Source organism: Ornithorhynchus anatinus, chromosome 4 (assembly GCF_004115215.2).
Source record: "Ornithorhynchus anatinus isolate Pmale09 chromosome 4, mOrnAna1.pri.v4, whole genome shotgun sequence".
Taxonomy (NCBI): domain Eukaryota; kingdom Metazoa; phylum Chordata; class Mammalia; order Monotremata; family Ornithorhynchidae; genus Ornithorhynchus; species Ornithorhynchus anatinus.
This window is the reverse complement of record NC_041731.1, coordinates 14,906,662-14,928,203: the sequence shown is the minus strand read 5'-3', so window position 1 is coordinate 14,928,203 and position 21,542 is coordinate 14,906,662. Positions and strand designations below refer to the sequence as shown.

Here is a 21,542-nt window from a genome sequence, read left to right as displayed (position 1 = left end):
AATATGACCTTTATCTCTCAGGAAAAGTGAGTCTTCAGTCTTTATGTTCAGTCCTTTGAGTTGTTAGCTGCAAAATGAAATAAAGGAACACTGTTCCTTATTATTTAAAATGATCAAAGCTCCCCAAATATTGACAATCAAATAGTTGTAGTACGTGAGAATATCTGTTCTGAAAACACACAAATAAAAAGCTGATGTATTGGGAGGAATTGATATTTTTTAATTGAATTTTACACTCATGCACATACTAATGAACACTCAGAAACCCACAAGCTCACACACTGTGATGTCCATCAACAGATATCCTCGACACTCTCATATATACTCTCAGCTGAGACAGATTCCAAGGCCCACACCCAGATCACCTCGGACACAGCTCCCCAGCATATGACACTCAAATGCTCACATCCCAAACATTCTTCCATTTGGGTCGACAAGAGAGACTAAGGGGGAGGCTAGAAATGCAGTTGGGGAATCAGGGAAAGATATGGGCTGGGAGTAGCCAGAGTGCAATGGAGCTGGGGAGGGGCGGAGTGAGACAGAGCTGACTTCTTATGTCCTGATCTCTTCTGCAGCTGGGACCAAACTTTCGATTTCCAGCTTGTTGGGCGTGAACTATGAGAGGTCCCAATGGCATATTCTCTGTGATCGAATCAAGTAGAAGTCGTGAGAAACAAGGTGGCCTATTGGAAAGAGCACATGATAGGAAATCAGGAAATCTCACTGTGGGCAGGGAACGTGGTACAGTGCTCTGCATGCAGTAAGCGCTCAATGAATAGGATTGAGACCTAGATTCTTATTTTGGCTCTGCCACTTGCCTGCTTTGTGAACTGGGGCAAGTCACTTTACTTCTCTGTGCCTCAGTTTCCTAATCTGTAAAATGGGGGTGTTACTGTTCCCCTCCCCCCCATAGCCTGTGAGCCTCCTGTGGGATAGGGACTTGGCACATAATAAAGCACTTAACAAACAACATTATTTAATGTAAATAAGCACTGGTGTACATGCCCAGACTTTAGAGGACAACCCCATCTAAACTGAAAACTCCTTGTGGGCGAGGAACATGTCTACCAACTCGGTTAGATTGTGCTCTCCCAAGTGCATAGTAAACAGTAAGAAACAGAAACTTTGTTTAATGGAAAGCAATGAGCCATCTACTCTGTCCCTCCTCTTGGTCTTATTTTTCAAGGACATATTGTGCATGTGTGTATGTTTTGGAACTCAGGATGGATTTTGCTTGTTTTATCTTCTAAGAGGAACAGCATAAGGATAGAGGGTCAAAGTGGATGGCATGGTTAAACATGTCAGTCACAGGCGGCAATAAGAGCCAACACCCACCCCATTTTTATTATATTAATCAATCAATGCTTTTTATGGAGTGCTTACTGTGTGTAGAACACTGTACTAAGCGCATGGGAGAGTACAATTTTAACACAGAGTAAGTACTCAATAAATACCACTGGTTGATTAAAAATATCCAAAATGTAAACCAGTGTGTATTTACCTTTTGAAGAACTAGTATTGTCCATCTTGTCCTTTCCTGGCAACATTCAAAAGTTTTTTCTCTGCAAGTCACAAGACAACCCCTCTCATTCATTATAGTACAAGCAACAGATGTAATATAACTTTGCCTAAGTAAGGACATCGTTGGGGTCCACAGGAAAAGGTTCTATCTGGAAAATCCAACAATCTGTACTCTTGGTTAGTGTCTAAATAGATATTTCTGACAAAAACACACCCAGGGCCGAATCAGTATGGTATGGGATAGACCTGCTGAAATACTGACTGTCCAGTAGTAAACTGGACAAATGACCACCCTTTCGGTTAATTGGGGTGCATCCAAAGCAAAAGAGACAGGCATAGTGATTTTCAAAAAAAAAAAAAAAAAGCATTATAGCCCTTACTGGTTACTTATTGGTATTTATTCCTTCATTACTGTGATTTCAAAAAATGCCCCTATCACTTTGAAAGCCAGCGATGCATTTAGAATATTAAATTTTTTTGAATAGTAATAAAAACAATCAAACCTCATTCATTTAAAATGCAAGGAACCAGACAAAATCAGATTGAACGCACTAAGTTCAGAGTAGCTGAAGTGTATTCTTGTGATAGGATTCAAGGGACTCTAGCTGGCTAGAAAACAGAAGTTGCTTCACGTTCAGCAGTTTGAATCAGTGGTGTCGGTCAGGCCAGAGGAAATGGTGCCCCGGGGGTGGGGAGGGCGGCAGGGGTGAACCTGAGCAGGAGGACTGTATGATACCCTGCCAAAGCAGAAGGACCCCACGATGGCTGAGAAGACCAGGCCAGCGTCGAGGGGGACGGTTGGTCAGTTAGTCATAGTTATTGAGCGGTTATCGTTTGTCTTCCCTAGCCCCTCCTGGCTTCTAGTTTCCCAGGTTCCTGCAGACTCTTCTGTTCCAAGTAAGCGTCCTCACCAGGAGGTACCCTGCCCTCCTGGATTCGGGGGGAGGTGGATCCTGAGGGAGAAAGCCCAGCTCAGAATAAGCAATTTAGAGCAGCCCAGCCTCCTCAGGCCAGCATGGAGCTCAACTCAACTGTATCCTGAATTCCCCCTTGCTCCATCCTTTCACTTTCTCTCTCTCTCTCTCTCTCTCTCTCTTACTCTCTCTCTCCATATATACAATATATATGTAAAGAGAATATATATATACATATAAACATGCATATTTATGCATTTATGTATTTAATATCTATGCATTCTATATGTATTTATACATTCATACATTCATATGTATGTATACATCTATACATATACATTATATACATTCTCTCTGATCTCCCTTCCTCCTCTCTCGCCTCGCTCCAGTCTATTCTTCACTCCGCTGCCCAGCTCATCTTCCTGCAGAAACGTTCTGGGCATGTCACTCCCCTTCTTAAACACCTCCTATCGACCTCTGCTCCAAACAAAAACTCCTCACTCTAGGCTTCGAGGCTCTCCATCACCTTGCCCCTTCCTACCTATCCTCCCTTCTCTCTTTCTACTGTCCACCCCGCACGCTCCGCTCCTCTGCCGCCCACCTCCTCTCCGCCCCTCGGTCTCGCCTATCCCGCCGTCAACGCCTGGGCCACGTCCTCCCGTGGTCCCGGAATGCCCTCCCTCCTCACCTCCGACAATTTAATTCTCTTCCCTTCTTCAAATCCCTACTTAAAGCTCACCTCCTCCAAGAGGCCTTCCCAGACTGAGCTCCCCCCTTTTTTTCCCTCTGCTCCCTCTACCCCCCCTTCACCTCTCCGCAACTAAACCCTCTTCTCCCCCCTTTCCCTCTCCTCCTCCCCACTCCACTCCCATCCCACGCCCTCAGCACTGTACTCGTCCACTCAACTGTATATATCTACATCACCCTATTTATTTTGTTTATTTTGTTTAATGAGATGTACATCACCTTGATTCTATTTATTTGCCATTGTTTTTATGAGATGTTCTTCCCCTTGACTCTATTTATTGCCATTGTTCATGTCTGCCTGTCTCCCCCAATTAGACTGTAAGCCCATCAGAGGACAGGGACTGTCTCTACCTGTTGCCGACTTGTACATTGCAAGCGCTTAGTACAGTGCTCTGCACATAGTAAGCGCTCAATAAATACTATTGAATGAATGAATATTTAAAGTGTGTGTCTGTGTGTCAGAGCCAACCTCTTACTATACTCTCCATAATGTTTTCACTAGAAAACGTTGCACCGTATTTCTGGTCAAATGTTTTACGCTGCATGACGTGAATGTAAAAACAACCAAAAATTTGATCATGCCGGTAGAAAATGAAACAAACCATCAACATCTGCGTACCAGTCATTCTTTCTGATGCTTAGAACCACAAACAGGAAATCGATGGACTCTCCTCTCCTTGAACAGCAGTTAATCGGTCAATTAATGGGTATTTATTCAGTGCTTACTGTGTGCAGAACACCCCTTAAGCACTTGGGAAAGTACACAAAAGTACAAAGTAAGAAAGTACAAAGTACTCAATCACCTGGACCCATCCCACTTCATCTTACTATTTTCCAGCTAAAACCCAGACTGCACAATTTCCTTCTCTAATGCCAACCTACTCACTGTACCTCAGTCTCGCCTCTCTCGCCACCAACCTCTCATCCATGTCCTGCCTCTGGCCTGGCACACCCGCTCTTCTCAAATCCACCAGACAATTACTCTCCCCCAACTTCAGAACCTTACTGAAGGCATATCTCTTCCAAGAGGCCTTCCCTGAATAAGCCCCCTTTTCCTCTTCTCCCAGTGCCTTCTGGGCCCTGACTTATTCCCTAATTAATTCCCCCTCCCAGCCCCAAGGCACTTATATACATATTTGTAATTTATTCATTTATATTAATATCTCCTTCCCCCTCTAGACTGCAAGGTCATTGTGGGTAGGAAACTCATCTGTTAAATTGTCATATTGTACTCTCTCAAGTGCTTAGTAAAGTGTTCTGCACAGGAAGCGCTCAGTAAATTCGATTGATCCATTGATTGATTACAGGATAGCAGAGTCAGTAGACACAATGCCTTCCTTTCTCCTAAAGAAGATGAGATGATTTGTATCCTGAAGAATGCTCTCAGTGTCCAGGCAGCACTCCGATAAAAGTCAAAGCTCAGCCAAAATCGAACTTAAGACAGATGAGAAATACTGCAGATTTTCAGGCAGTTAGTGGTTTTGGTCAAAGATACCATCTCTGGCCAGTGTGACTGAGGTAGAAAAGCAGCAAGGCGATGGTTAACACCGAGTGTCAGACCAACAGAAACGTCCATGATCACAGAAGTGAGGAGACCACATTCCGAGAGGAGGATATAGCGGCAGAAGAGGAAGTTCGGATTGTGCTTGTGTGGTTGAGGCTGGGGGTGGGAGGGTGGGCTCATGAGCAGGGCACAGGGGTGTGCAAGAGTGGCAGAGTAGGTGTTTGCTCAAACAGGAGAAAATCAGGAAAAGAAGCAGCTAAAAAGAACACACTGGATTTCTCTATTTGTCTTAAAAATAAAATTGACTGAAGTAACTTTTCAATGACAAAACTATCTATACGACTTGAAATTTGGGAATAAATTGTCATATTTGTGCCCCCGCCACAACCCAAAGCGCTATGTACATATCCTTAAATTATATTTTATAAATTATTATTTATTCACATCAATATCAGTCTCCTCCTCTAGACAGTAAGTTTTTTAATAGGCAGGGAACGTGCTTGTTAATTCTGTTGTATTGTGATCTCCCAAGCTCTTAGGCCAGAACTCTGCACATAGTAGGTGCTCAATAAATACCACTGATTGACTGAGTAGTAACAATTTGTAGTAAATATCCCCATATTTCAGCACTAGGGTTATTCAACCTTGAACACTTCAAACCTAGCTGCTCTATTAGTTGCATTTTCATATTGCCTGAGATTTTGCTTCCCGTTTTCTTTCTTATTCCTTAAAAATATCCTAGCTGGGTAACTCAGTGGGTCAGACTGAAATGGCCAAAGCAAGGACTAATAATGACATTCAAAACATTCTTTCTGTCCTGGAAGACTAGGGCCGCCCCTCATACTTGTTTTGGAAGAATCGATCTGGGTGAGATAAGAAATTTTAAAACATGGAGGGAAGAAGGTCAAATCGGGAAATATAGTTTAATCTTTTTTCTGAAGTCTCATAGAAATAGGGCCCCCTATCAGGGATCAAAGGCAGCAGCCCTCAGCTGCACCACAGGAAGGAGAGGGGGAATTTGAACAAGGACACGAGGGAAATCCCCAGCTCTTAGCCAAGCTATCACAGGATCAGCCACGCACACGGGCTAGCGAGGGCCTTTTTTGAAATACCCCCACTTAGGAAACCTTATTGGGTAGAGACAGTTGGATAAACGGAAGTTCTGGGCAATCTTTGCCCAGAAATTTTCCATCAGAAATGTTTCACTTCATCTCTAGGAAGGGCTCGAGAGGCGCACCGGAATTTGGTCATCTAAATTTACACCTTAAAAGCAAACAAGCCTACAACGAATGACCCTGCGGTTGGAGAGACATTCCCGCTTTCTCAACCTTCACCCCGGCTGACCCACTGGGGACAATTAGTGTTCTGGGTGCAGGTGAGGGCCTGGGCAGGGCCAGGGCTGAGTAAGGTCCCTGGAGGGGGACTGTGGTGAATGAATGAATGAATGAATAAATGAACGAATGATAAATGACTGGGGCTGATCTGCAGCCTGCTTTGAGACTGCCCTGTCCCTTTTCTCCCCTTTTTCCTGTGTATTTTTTTCCAGTACATAGTATAGTGTGTTGGAGTTTTTTATGGTATCTGTTCAGTGTTCACTAAGCATCAAACACTGTTCTAAGCCCCGGGGTACGTACCGATTAATTAGGCCGATGCTTGTCCCACATGGAGTTTATGTTAGGAGGGAGAATAGGTGTTTAATCCCCATTTTACAGTTGAGAAAACTGAGGCTCAGAGAAATGAAGTGACTTGCTCAGGGTCACACAGCAAGGAATTGGCAGAGCTGAAATTAGAATCCAGATCCTTCTAACTCCCAGGCCTGTGCTCTTGACAATAGGCCACGCTACATCTCTTGTTCTGTACATAGCAGGCACAATATATATTAGCATGGCTATCACTGACACTATTACTATTATCTTTCTGCCAGTACACAGACAGCCACCCTGCCATAAATGCTAAAGACCTACACCTGTCTTATACACTCAGATCATCTATCTGGACAGTCTTTTTACCCCACCTTGACCATGACTATCAGCAGTAAAGCAAAGCTGTATATCTGCGGGAGGCAAAAATTTTACCAAAACTCATGAAACATTTTCTTTTGTCCCTTCAGTCTTGAAATGTGTGAAATTCCAAATTCTTTAAGATATCTCAGGTCTTGATTCAAAGCCACAGGACTGTAGTCACACTCCTTACCTCATTAGTGTAACCATGAGTTGATCTTCAGAGAAATCCATGATATCTCCAGTCATTTGGTAACTATCAGAAATGAGACAGAGGATGAGAAATCGTTGCCAGTTCCTCTCCGCATCAAACTCTCAATTAGTTCTTTCCCCTCCACTTAGCCCCGCTCCTCTCGCACTACAACCCAGCTTACACACTTCTCTCCTCTAAAGATAACTGACTCTCGCTGGGCCTCATTCATGCTTTTTTGCCTTTGACCTTTGGTTCATACTCTCCCTCTTGCTTGGATGACAATAATAATGATATCGTGAAGCGCTTACAATGTGCCAAGCACTGTTCTAAGCGCTGGGGTAAATACAAGGTGATCAGGTTGTCCTTCGTGGGGCTAACAGTCTAAATCCCTATTTTACAGATGAGATAACTGAGACACAGAGAAGTAAGGTGACTTGCTCAAAGTCACACAGCTGATTAGTGGCAGAGCCAGAATTAGAACCCACAACTTCTGCCTCCCAAGCCCGTGCTCTTGCCACTAAGCCATACTGCTCTCCTCAATCTTCAAAACCTCTCTAAAATCACATCTCCAGGAGGCCTTTCATTCATTCATTCAATAGTATTTATTGAGCACTTACTATGTGCAGAGCACTGTACTAAGCGCTTGGGATGAACAAGTCGGCAACAGATAGAGACAGTCCCTGCCGTTTGACGGGCTTACAGTCTAATCGGGGGAGACGGACAGACAAGAACAATGGCAATAAATAGAGTCAAGGGGAAGAACATCTCGTAAAAACAATGGCAACTGAATAGAATCGAGGCGATGTACAATTCATTAACAAAATAAATAGGGTAACGAAAATATATACAGTTGAGCGGACGAGTACAGTGCTGTGGGGATGGGAAGGGAGAGGTGGAGGAGCAGAGGGAAAAGGGGAAAAAGAGGGTTAAGCTGCGGAGAGGTAAAGGGGGGATGGCAGAGGGAGTAGAGGGAGAAGAGGAGCTCAGTCTGGGAAGGCCTCTTGGAGGAGGTGAGTTTTAAGTAGGGTTTTGAAGAGGGAAAGAGAATCAGTTTGGCGGAGGTGAGGAGGGAGGGCGTTCCAGGACCGCGGGAGGACGTGACCCAGGGGTCGATGGCGGGATAGGTGAAACCGAGGGAAGGTGAGGAGGTGGGCGGCAGAGGAGCGGAGCATGCAGGGTGGGTGGTAGAAAGAGAGAAGGGAGGAGAGGTAGGAAGGGGCAAGGTGATGGAGAGCCTTGAAGCCTAGAGTGAGGAGTTTTTGTTTGGAGCGGAGGTTGATAGGCAACCACTGGAGTTGTTTAAGAAGGGGAGTGACATGCCCAGATCGTTTCTGCAGGAAGATGAGCCAGGCAGCGGAGTGAAGAATAGACCGGAGCGGGGCAAGAGAGGAGGAAGGGAGGTCAGAGAGAAGGCTGACACAGTAGTCTAGCCGGGATATAACGAGAGCCCGTAACAGTAAGGTAGCAGTTTGGGTGGAGAGGAAAGGGCGGATCTTGGCGATATTGTAGAGGTGAAACCAGCAGGTCTCGGTAACGGATAGGATGTGTGGGGTGAACGAGAGAGACGAGTCAAGGATGACACCGAGATTGCGGGCCCGAGAGACGGGAAGGATGGTCGTGCCATCCACGGTGATAGAGAAGTCTGGGAGAGGACCGGGTTTGGGAGGGAAGATGAGGAGCTCAGTCTCGCTCATGTTGAGTTTTAGGTGGCGGGCCGACATCCAGGTGGAGACGTCCTGGAGGCAGGAGGAGATGCGAGCCTGAAGGGAGGGGGAGAGGACAGGGGCGGAGATGTAGATCTGTGTGTCATCTGCGTAGAGATGGTAGTCAAAGCCGTGAGAGCGAATGAGTTCACCGAGGGAGTGAGTGTAAATGGAGAACAGAAGAGGGCCAAGAACTGACCCTTGAGGAACTCCAACAGTTAAAGGATGGGAGGGGGAGGAGGCTCCAGCGAAGGAGACTGAGAATGACCGGCCAGAGAGGTAAGAGGAGAACCAGGAGAGGACAGAGTCTGTGAAGCCAAGGTGAGATAAGGTATGGAGGAGGAGGGGATGGTCGACAGTGTCAAAGGCAGCAGAGAGGTCAAGGAGGATCAGAATGGAGTAGGAGCCATTGGATTTGGCAAGAAGGAGGTCACGGGTGATCTTAGAGAGAGCAGTCTCTGTAGAGTGGAGGGGACGGAAGCCAGATCGGAGGGGATCTAGGAGAGAATGGGAGTTAAGGAATTCTAAGCATCGATTGTAGACGACTCGTTCTAGGATTTTGGAAAGGAAGGGTAGTAGGGAGATAGGCCGATAACTGGAGGGGGAAGTGGGGTCGAGAGCGGGTTTTTTTAGGATGGGGGAGACGTGGGCATGTTTGAAGGCAGAGGGGAAGGAGCCCTTGGAGAATGCTGCAGTGTATACACCAGATAATGAGTATTATCACACAGGGATAATAATAAAGATAAAATAAAATAGAAGTTAAGGAAGGTAGGAGGGCAGGGGCGATGGTTTTAATAAGGTGAGAGGGAATGGGGTCCGAGGCGCAGGTGGAGGGGGTGGCATTTGCGAGGAGGGAGGAGATCTCCTCTGAGGATACTGCAGGGAAGGATGGGAAAGTAGGGGAGGGGGTTGGTGGGGGGGAGGGGAGAGGAGCAGGGGTGACTTTGGGGAGCTCAGAACTGATCGTGTTGATTTTCGTGAGGAAATCGGTGGCCAGATCATTGGGGGTGAGAGATGGGGGAGGGGGAGGAACAGGGGGCCTAAGGAGAGAGTTAAAGGTCCGGAACAATCGGCGGGGGTGACGGGCGTGGGTGTCAATGAGGGAGGAGAAGAAGCTTTGCCTGGCGGAGGAGAGGGCAGAGTTAAGGCAGGAAAGGATAAATTTGAAGTGTGTGAGGTCGGTTTAGGCCTGCTCTGGCTAATCTCATTTCCCCACCCCATTTCCTTTCTCAGCTGCTTCTTCAACATCTCCCCCTCCGCTATGCATTTGAGTCCTCACCCGCTAAGGGTGTAGGTACTTACCCTATCCCCTCCTCCTCCCTCTAGCACTTATGCACATATGTATATACTTGGTTGCTTCCCTCCACCTGCAATTTATTTTACCATCTGTCTCCCCAACTGAATTATAAATTCCCAGGGTCTATGAACTCTTTTGTACTCTCCCAAGCAGAGCAAGTGCTCAGTAGATCAATCAATCAATCAATCAATCAATCAACCAATTAAGCATATTTAATGAGCTCTTACTGTGAGCAAAGCACTGTACCAAAAACTTGGGAGAGTCTAATGTAACAGAGTTGATAGGCACAGTCCCTGCCCACAAAGAGCTTAAAGTCTAGAGGGGGGACAGATATTAATATAAATAAATTACAGATGTGTGCATAAGTGCTGTGGGGCTGAGGGTGGGGTGAATAAAAGGTGCAAATTGATATAATTAACAGATTGATTCACTGAGGAGGGTTAAACTGAACCAGCTCCAAATATCTACAAACCTTTAGATATACTGGTTTCTATTAATAATAATTATATAACTTGTACATGCAAAGTTCCTTAGCTAAACAGACCCTATTCTGAACTCGTATATTCACCGACACAGTAGGATCTTCTACATCGTCATCAAGGTTATTTACTGAGAACTTACTATGTGCCTAGTAAGCTCTTGGGAGAGTGCAGTACCAGAGAGTTGATAAACGCATTCCCTGTCCACAACAATCTTACAGCCTGCAGCACTAACTCTATGCCCAGAGCCAAAAGAAGTTCACCCAAATGAATGAGAAGCAGAAAGAACCAGAGGGAGTTCCAAAGAATTCCCTCTCCCCTATTAAAAAAACACAATCATCAATTTCGATTGGCTCTAATTTACTGGTAACTCAAGGAAGTATAGGTCTTTATCTTCTGGACAAAGTGGTTCTCAAAGAGTTTCCTACTTCAGTCCCTTGGCCCCAGCTCTGCCTTCAGTAGAAGCCTGCACAGTGTTACAGTCAGGTTCTGCCAGCAGTCTCCCCTAAAAATTCCTACCAGGCAGTCCTTCAAGATCCTGCAAATATCTTCTCCACCCACCAGCTCTGTTGTATTGCAGCTTCCCAAGCACATAGTACAGTGCCCTGCACAAAATAAGTGCCCAATAAATACCACTGACTGGTTGACTGATTGAATTTCTGCCATTCTGCCTTCTTTGGCAAGATCCTCTGGCATTTGACAATACTGGTTGTTTTTTTGGTTTTTGTTCCCCAGACCAGTGAAACGGAATAACTTAGGAGAGAGCATCTACTGAAACATCCTGGAGGAAAAGGCCCTATATTTCAAAGAATGCAACTCCACAGTCCATCTCTATCGGATTTCAAATGCGGTTTCCCGAGTAGAAAAATGGACCTAGTGTCTCTTTTCTATTTCCTGGATCTTTAACCCGAATTTAAAGAAAACTTTGGATTTTAGGTGAAATCAGTGTGCTTGTAATGATATCCAACAGTTAAATAAGCTAGTTAATGGTGTTCAACATAAGTAGTCATGTTAAATAGTAAAATTTAATTTCTTAAAAACTTAAATCCTCATATCTTTTGGAATGCATTGTACTGTGGGATGTCTGAGTAAATTAAATTCTCTCCTGCACACTAAAGCATCAATTTCCTTATGGTAATTATCTGTTAGATTGGATCTGTCAGTAGCAGGGAAGTATGCCTGACATTATACCCTCTTTACAAAAAATGATTACAAAAAATTAAGACGAATGAGTAAAATTAAGGCTGAGGCTGGTAAGCCTATATAAAGCTCTCATAGATCACTTTACATAAGATACCATTGTACTGGGTACTAAGCTTTTAATGACTAGTCGCATAATGAGGTGAAGACCATTAAAGAACCGCAGAGGTAACCGATCACAGAGATAAGGGCTAAAAAATGATTTTCAGCCAACTAGAAGCAATTTATTATACACAAAAACACAGCTCTAACTGAAATGTCTGGATGGATGAGGAACTTAGAAAAGTTGACAGGGTTTCCTTCCTGGGAAGTTTTACAAAAGCATTGTGGTGGGAGCCCTTGTCTGTAGAAATTTTCATCTTTTCCTTTAAGTTCTTGATAAATGGTTGTGTGTGATTCGAGTGGCTTCAGCTACCTTGGGCCCAGCTGAACAGCACTAGGCCCGGTCCTTCTAAAGAAAATTTGCTTCTTTTGATCCTCATCAGCAGGTCACATGTCCACCAACTCTGTTGTATTGTTATATTGTACTTCCCCAAGTGTTTAGTAGAGTGCCCTGCACACAATAAGTGCTCAATAAATATGATTGATTGATCGTTCAAGATTTATCACCTCAGTCTGTTATACTACCCAGGGACCTTCACCAAAGAATTATCTGGTGGAGTAAGTGATAGTGTAAAAGAATGGGCATGTGAAGGAAAACAAAATTAAGGCACATCATCACCTTCATTTACTAAATTCAGCCATGTGCACCAAGGTCTTTAGTCAGTGAATAATATAATGGTGGCATTTATTAAGTGTTTACTATGTGCCAAGCACCAGGTGAAATGCTGCAGTGTATACACCAGATAATGAGTATTATCACACAGGGATAATAATAAAGTAGGTCTGCTTCAACCTTGGCTTCAACGACCATCTCTATGTGGATGATTCATTCATTTTTTCAATCGTATTTATTGAGTGCTTACTGTGTTTAGAACACTGTGCTAAGTGCTTGGGAAGTACAATTCAGCAACAGATAGACACAATCCCTACCAAACAACAGGCTCACAGTCTAGAAGATGAGCCCAAATCTACATCTCCAGCCCTGTTCTCTCTTCTCTCTGCGGTCTCGTACTTGCCCCTGCCTTCAGGACATCTCTACTTGGGTGTCCCACTGACACCGCAAACTTAGTTTGTCCAAAACAGAACTCCTCATCTTCCCACCCAATCCCCGCCCATTTTGCTATTGTTCTTGTCTGTCCGTCTCCACCTATTAGACTGTAAGCCCATCAAAGGGCAGGGACTGTCTCTATCTGTTACCGATTTGTATATTCCAAGCTCTTAGTACAGTGCTCTGCAAATAGTAAGCGCTCAATAAATACTATTGAATGAATGAAGGAAGGAAAAGAAGAGGAGAAGAGGTGTGGTAGAGAGAAAAATGAAGAGAAAGTAATAATAATAATAATAATGTTGGTATTTGTTAAGTGCTTACTATGTGCAGAACACTGTTCTAAGAGCTGGGGTAGATACAGGGTAATCAGGTTGTTCCTCTTGAGGCTCACAGTCTTCATCCCCATTTTACAGATGAGGGAACTGAGGCACAGAGAAGTGAAGTGACTTGCCCACAGTCACACAGCTGACAAGTGGCAGAGCCGGGATTCGAACCCATGAACGGGTGGTGGATGTGGGTGTCCCCAAGCAGCTAAATGTGTTTGTGTGTGTGCATGTGTGTGTTGTGCATATTGTATATTATCTGTGAAGGAGTGTGTAGGGGTTTTCTCCTCCATGCTTTCTTTTTCCTTCCCTCTTTCTACCACCTTCTCTGAGTACAAGCTAGTCCCCTAGCATTTTAATAAGACAAAATTAGACTCATTAGTAAATTTTACACAATCAATCAGCATTTATTGATATCCTACTGTGTGCAGAGCACTGTACTAAGAGATTAGCACCTCTAGGTTTTAAGCTCATTGTGGGCAGGGAACATGTGTGATCTACTGTTCTCTCCCAAGCACTTAGTACAGTGTTCTGTACACAGTAAGTGCTCAATAAATATGATTGGCTGACTGACTGACACTGTACTTGGAAATTTTCTTAGAAAACCCAGTTAGAATTGAGTAGTTCCCAACATTTCTTCTTTTCCTGTGAGTCACTCTAGAAACTCAGTGCAGCTATTTTCCAATTCCCCAAAGAGGCTAGGCAATCCCACATCATAAGATAGTATAAGCAAAGAGAGGAAGACTGTGATAAAGCGAATGGGTCTACCAACTCTGTAGTATTGTACTCTCCCGAGTGGTTAGTACAGTGCTCTGCAGACAGTAAGTGCTCCTCAAATGCCACTAATGATGACAAATGATGGTAAAGAACTTTGACTTTTTCTCATGGGAGAGCAGGGAGAAGATGGGTATATAATGTTGGAGAGCTCCATTCCAATTTCTCGTGGTTGAGCAGGGCAAAGATGGGGTTATAATGATGGAGATCTTTATCCCAAGTACCATGGACCACTTGGGGCTTGGTAAAGTGTAAGAATAATCCCTTTTCAAGTGCATGCATGTGTTGAAGTTTTCTGAACTAATGATTAATAATTCCCTGAGTAGTAATTCAATCCAAATGTGAATTGAATTAACTCCAACTCTTATTTTTTCTCATTTCTTTCAATGCCTATCCAACACAGGAGATGAAGGGGAGAGGGGGTGGATTCTCAATAATAATAATAATAATGATGATGATAAAAACAACAATAATAATAATGAATGTGTAATACTTGTTAGGGGCTTAGTCTGTACCAAGTACTAAGCACTGGAGTTTATACAATATAAGCAGACTGGAGAGGTCCCTGTGCCACATGGAGTTCACAGTCTAAGAGGGAACAAGGATGAGCATTTTATCCCTATTTTACAGATAGGGTAACTGAGGCACAGAGAAGTCACATGAGTTACCCAGTGTCACACAGTAGACAGGTGGCAGAACTACGATTAGAACCCAGGGCTTCCAGCTCCCAGCTCCCAGGCCTGTGCTCTTTCCCCTAGGCAGGAAACAGGTTTTTGCATTTGTTTTTTAAAAGGTATTTGTTAAGCGCTTACTATGTGCCAGACACTGTACTAAGCGCTGGGGTGGATACAAGATAGTTAAGTTAGACACAGTTAAGAGAAGGAGGGTGTGTAATATAGAAGTTCCTTCATCAGGAAGACACGATCAGAACACTTCTTTCTTTGAAAGTCTTTCTGGACATCAGGCTAGATTTCCAGGCTACTGACTACATCATTATTTCTGGAACATACTTACTACCATATTTACTGTGTCAAATAGTTTGTGGCTAATACAATTATATGCTTTTCACCGATATCTGATCTGCTAATTAGCTGGAAAAAGTTTTGATTGGGGTGACTGCTTGCCCAAATTATTTAATTGTCCCGCCGGCAATGTTGTCAGCAGAAACAGAAGAAGCATGTAGAGAAAATTATGTACAGCTTCAAAAAACAGAACAACGTTCGAGGGTTAAGGAGAGATCCAGCAGAACAGAGGAGGAAATGGAAAGCCAATTCTCATTCTGGAAATCTATATGATGCATTCAAGAGTTAAACACAATGTGACCAGGGGAAGGAGAAGATTTGAAGAAAAATACTGTGAGGTAATGTAGCAAAACATTCCCTTCCTCCACTAAGTCATCTTATGGAATATGATTGGGAATCCCCAGGATAGTGGGAATCTATGAGGAATTTTAATGGAATCAGAGGGAATTTCCCTCCAAACGTGGTACAATCATTAGGGTCATATCCAAACTCCCTCAAGGATATTGTACTTTTATTTGACTTTTTTTTTCTAGCCTCCCAGTTCTCCCTGTATGACTCCAAAGGGAAATTCCAGGAATAGCTAATATTACCATGCAACTGCACTGTTTGACACACGGCACGTATTCCCCTGAGGAATTTCACATTCTTAGCCTAAAAGAACTATCATTTTTACTAGGATGACTCTTTGAATTTATTTCTAAACTGGTCCATATCCCAGAATTTTAAGAAGTGCAGACTTCTCATTGACGGGAACGTGCTTGCACATATTCTATTGTACTTTTCCAAGGGCTTAATACAGCCCGCTGCACACAGTGAGCGCTCAATAAAGACCATTGACTGAAGATGTATCCTCCTACAACATTCCTTTACCTGCCTACCGATCTGAACTGTGTTCAGATGTAGTAGCAGTGTTTGTTAAGGGCTTACTATGTGCTAGGCACTGTTCTTAGCACTGGGATAGATACAAGATAATTGAGATGGACACCGTTCCTTGTCTCACTTAGGGGTCACAGTCTTAATCCCCATTTTACAGAGTTAGGAACTGAGGCACAGAGAAGTTAAATGACTTGCCCAAAGTCACACAGCAGACAAGTGGCAGAGCAAGGATTAGAATCCAGATCCTTCTGACTTCCAGGTCCGTGCTCTATCCATTTGGCCAACTGTTCTTTGCTTCACATTCTGAGGGTCTTGTGTGGTGTATAATGCATTATTCTGTGTTCATTCACATCCAAAAGAGAAGAATTGATATTCAGGTTTCCATATCCCTCTGGGGTGTAATGAGAATGAGCCAGGGTCGACCTGAAGCTTCTTTCTGGGTGTCTTTGTGACTGAAGAGTGTTCTTAGATACTCCTTAGAAATAAGGAAAGTCCTCTCAATCAATCCAGCATACTTACTGAGAATTTACTATGTACAGAGCACTGTACTGAGCACTTGGAAGAGGATCATATAACAATATCAGAGACATTACTTGCCCACCATGAGCTTAACCCTCAAGGGATAAAAGGAGGCTAAGCTCATTGTGATCACAGAATGTGTCTGTTTATTGTTGTTTTTACTTTCCCAAACATTTAGTACAGTGCTCTGCACACAGCAAGTGCTCAATAAATACGAGTGAATGATTAGTGAGCAAGGTTAGCACATCAAGAGGAATTCCTGTTAGAGAGTTGTTTTTACTCTCTGCCCTTGGCATGTCAAATGTAATTCCACGTAGCCCTGCCACCTGCACACCAGGGAAGACTTTTTATTTCTTTATTTTCCTTTTATCATCCTGCCCTCTTCCCTTCTACTCCCTCATTTCTCTTTGGAAACTTTCTCAGGTTGTCTCCCCAAAGTCTCCTAGTTCCCATGTTCCTAACCCCGGGTCGACGCCTTCCACACCTCAACTCTCCTGCTCTTCACCCATGTCGCTCCGCCTTCTGCAAATAAGATAACGCCCCACCCTAAAAAATAATTGCAATTGTGATAATTACTTATTGTCTGTCAAAAAGAGAAGCAGCACTGTCTAGTGGAAAGAGCATGGGCCTGGGAATCAGAGAGCCTGGTTCTACCCGAATTGTATCTCGATCTCATCCATCTCGCTACTGGCCTCTCCCCCATGTCCTGCCTCTGGCCTGGGATGCCCTCCCTCCACATATATGACCTACAGTTACTCTCCCCTGCTTGGAATCTTTATTGTAAGCACATCTCTTCCAAAGAGGATTTTCCTGCCTAAGCCCTCTTTTCCTTTTCTTCAACTCCCTCCTGCGACACCCTAAATTGCTCCTTTTATTCAACCCCGACTCAGCCCCACAACACTTATTTACATATCTGCAAGTTATTTAGTCATATTAATGCCTGTCTCCCCATCTAGACTGTAAGCTCATCGAGGGCAGGGAATGCGTCTGTTATATTGTTATAGAGTACTCTCCCAAGCACTTAGTACAGTGCCCTGCACAGGTAAGAATTCACTAAATACGGTTGGTTGGCTGACTGACTGACTGAGTAATCCCAGCTCTGCCACTTGTCTGCTGCATGACCTTGGGTGTCACTTCACTTCTCCGTGCCTCAGTTTTCTCATCTGAAAAATGGGGATTCGACTCCTCTTCTCCTTCCTACTTAGACTGTGAACCCCATGTGGGATAGGCACATGGGGTTTATATGCCTGTTCTAAGCACTGGGTAGTTACAAGACAATCGGGCTAGACTGTAAGCCCGTCAAACGGCAGGGACTGTCTCTATCTGTTGCCGATTTGTTCATTCCAAGCGCTTAGTACAGTGCTCTGCACATAGTAAGCGCTCAATAAATACTACTGAATGAATATAGTCTCTGTCCCACAAGGGGCTCACAGACTAAACAGGAGAATGAGCAGGTATTTAATCCCTAATTTACAGATGAGGAAACTGAGACAGAAGTTAAGTGACTTGCCCAAGGTCACAGAGCAGGCAAATGGCAGACCTGGGATTAGAATTTAGGTCCTCTGACTCGCAAGTTTTCAATTATAATTTTTAAAATCACTTCAAATATATTTATTAATTACAACATAGAATGCCATATGCCATACTAAGATCTGGGACAGATAGACTCAGTTCTTCAAGCAGGATTAGGGAACATACTTACGACATTCAGCTTGAATCCAGCGTGACCTAGTGTCAGAAGAAATGTCTGTTCTCATGTGTGCAGAATTGGACATGGTAAGTGCTTCAAGGCAAAAATTTCTTAGCGCGAGTAGGTTGCCATTAGAGAAGCAAAGTGTGCAGGCTGGGTTGTAGCAGGAGAGAAGAAAGGTGAGGTAGAAGGGGGTAAGGTGATTGAATGCTTTAATCCTATTTATTGAGTGCTTACTGTGTGCAGAACACTGTACTAAGTGCTTGGGAGACTACAGAATAACAGAGTTGGGAGACACGTTCTCTGCCCACAGCATGTCTGTCTCCCTGCCACTAGTATGCTGTGTGATCTTGGACAAGTCACTTCACTTCCTTGGGCCTCAGTTACCTCATCTGTAAAATGGGGATTGAGACCCTGAACCCCACGTGGGACAAGGACTGTGTCCAGTCCTATTTGCTTATATCCACTGCAGAGCTTAGTACAGTGCCTGACACATAGAAAGTGCTCAACAAGAACCATAATAATTATTATTACTAACATTTAGTCCCAAACTCACGTGGTTTTATTTTTTAGCCATGTCCTGTTGCAGTGTGGGACATGGCAAGTGCTTCAAGGCATGTATTTCTTAGCGTGAGGTTCGGGAAGAATGCAAAGCCCAAGTTCTCAGAGAGTTGGGTGGGTATGCAAGATAGTCATATCAGGCACAGACCTCTCCAACCTGGGGCTCAAAAAAATCTAAGTACCTTTGAAAACTTTAATCAATCAATCAATCATATTTATTAAGAACTTACTAATAATAATAATAATGTGGAGCAGGGCACAGCAGTAAATGCTTGGGAAAATACAAACAACAATAGAACACATTCCCTGCCAACAATGAGCTTACAGTCTAGAGGGGAAGACAGACATTGATATAAATATATTAGTAACGGATATGAACGTAAGTGCTATGGGGCTGGTTGGGGTGGTGAATAAAGGGAGAAAGTCAGGGTGATTCAGAAGGGAGTGGGAGAAGAGGAAGTGAGGGCTTAGTCAGGGAAGGCCTCTTGGAGGAGATGTGCCTTCAATAAGGCTCTGAAGGGGGTGAGAGTAATTGTCAGATATAAAAAGGGAAGGCATTCCAGACCAGAGGCAGGATGTGGGAGAAAGGTAAGTGGTGAGATAGATGAGACTGAGATACTGTGAGTAGGTCGGCACTAGAGGAGCAAAGTGTGCAGGCTGAGTTGTAGTAAGAGAGTAGCAAGGCGATATAGAATAGGGAAAGGTGAGTGAATGCTTTAATCCTACTTACTGAGCACTTACTGTGAACAGAGCACTGTACTAAGCACGTGGGAGAATACAATAAAACAGTGCTGGTAGACACGTTCCCAGCCCAAAATATCTAGCCCCAAACTCACCCCCATGTGGCTTTAGTTTTCAGTCTTGTTCTGCTACAGCTGGATCCATCCTGCAAGGGTCCTTTGTGACTCTCTGTCTCCACCAGGGTCATGGATCAGCGGGAATGCCGTAGGCCTAGGAAGAGCTGGAAGTTCCCTGTCAGGCTTCTGTCCTGCCTGGTCCAGTACCTGCTACTCCCCAGCTTGGAGTGACCCAAGGAGGGGGTGATCATTGTGCGAGAAGGTAAAGAACAAGGCACTGGTCCAAAAGGTGGAGTTGGGCTACACAGCAGAACCCTGTGGATGGAGGTTTCTAAGGGGGGCAGGGCTTGTTGGGGGCCAAGGAGTAGGAAGAGAAAAGAAATAAAGAGAAAGGCTTACCTGCGTGACAGGGGACAGCATCCAGCATCTTTTGTGGGAAGAGAATATGTCTACCAATTCTGTTATATTGTTCTATCCCAAGCACTTAGTAAATTGTTCTACACCTAGTAAGGGCTCAGTAAATATGATTAATTTATCTATTGATTGTCTGGGACAGAAAGCAAAAGTCAACTTGCTGTTACCAAACCTAGAGGGCATCAGGGGAATGGATTCTATGGCCTTGGCAAGCCCTTTCTGGCTCTTCTTGGGGTTCTTGGCCAGGGAGATGCTTAGGGAGGGGACCGTATGCCAGGTAGTGGTGCAGGCATGGCCTAGTGGATAGAACACAGGCCTTGGAATCAGAAGGAGCTGGGTTCTAATTCAGGCTTCACCACATGTCTACTGTGTGACCTTGGGCAAGTCATTTCACTTCTATGTGTCTCAGATACTCCATCTGAAAAATGGGGATTAAGACTGTGAGCCTCACATGGGACAGGAACTGTGTCCGTCCTGATTAGCTTGTATCTACCCCAGGGCTTAGTACAGTGAATGGCACATAACAAATAGTATTTTAAAAAAAAATTCCTCCCAACATGGCTGGTGTCCACTAGGATGGAGAGAAAAGTGAATCTTACAGAAACATATCAGATGATCTCCCAGAAATAGGTCTAATGGTTTAAGGGAAACCAGGCTTCTTCCATTTGGTGATGAATTAGGCAATTATGTCTCCCAAGCACTTAGTACTATGCTCTGCACACAGTAAGAGCTCAATAAATACCAATCAATCAATCAAAATCATTTACTGAGCACTATAGTAAGTGTTTGAAAGAATACAATATGACAGAGTTGTTTGGTCGACACATTCCCTGTGCATAAAGATGTGGGTGAGAGGTGAGTGGTAAGAGAGATGATATGGAGCGGGTTGGCATTAGAAGATTTAGGTGGGGGGGGGGGGCTTGGTCGTAGTAGGAAATCAGGGAGGCAGAGTGGGGGGGGGCAAGGTGATTGAGTGCTTTAAATCAATAAATCAGTGGTATTTATTGAGTGTTTACTATGTTCAGACTACTGTACTACGCCTATTGGAGAAAACCAATAGTAAGGAGTTTCTGTTTGATGTGGAAGTGGGCGGGCAACCACTGGAGGTTCTTGAGGAGTGAGGAAACATGGACTGACTTTTTTTTTAGAAACATGATCTGGGCAGCAGAGTGAAGTATGGACTGGAGTGGGAAGAGACAGGAGGCAGGGAGGTCAGCGAGGAGGCTGATGCAACAATCAAGGCAGGATAGGATGAGTGCTTGAATTAATGTGGTAAGAGTTTGGATTTGAGGAACGGGTGGATTTTAGTGACATCCCGAAGGTTAAACTATTAGGATTTGGTGACAGATTGGGTTGAGTGAGAGAGCTGAGTCGAAGATAACTTCAGGGCTATAAGCTTGAGACAGTTAGGATGGTGGTGCTGTCTACAGTGATGGGAGTCATGGGGAGGGCAGAATTTGGGTGGGACTATGAAGCGTTCTCTTCGGTAATTTTGATACCATCGATTGATAATTAATCGTCTCACATGACTCTTCGCTCAAACTTCTACTTTGCTGAACTAAATAACCCTGTTCTTAAATAGGTACAACCTAATAATAACAATAATTGTGGTACTTGTAAAGCACTTATCGTGTGCGAACACTGTATTCAGTGATGAGGTAGATTCAATATAAGCAGATCAGACACATTCTCTACTCAATATAGGGCTTGCAGGTCGTTTATCTCCATATTACAGATGAGATAACTGAAGCACAGAGAAGTTAAGCAACTTGCCCAACGCCACACAGCAGGCAAGTGATAATGGCAGGATTAGAACCCAGGTCCTTTAACTCCCAGGCCCATGATCTTTCCATTAGGC

General features: G+C 44.1%; 1 protein-coding gene across 3 annotated transcripts in view; it reads left to right on the top strand.

The window, feature by feature from the left end:
- The window catches only part of SPATA48 (spermatogenesis associated 48), a 76,225-nt gene extending 64,787 nt beyond the window's left edge, over positions 1 to 11,438 (top strand). For 2 of the 3 annotated variants that reach the window (XM_029062311.2, XM_029062308.2), the window contains one exon: positions 11,094 to 11,438. In XM_029062311.2, the coding sequence (XP_028918144.1) occupies positions 11,094 to 11,133 (40 nt within the window). In that variant the 3' untranslated portion in view covers positions 11,134 to 11,438. The remainder of the gene's footprint in view (positions 1 to 11,093) is intronic. The other variant, XM_029062309.2, reaches the window with a different exon arrangement.
- Positions 11,439 to 21,542: the final 10,104 nt, after the last annotated feature.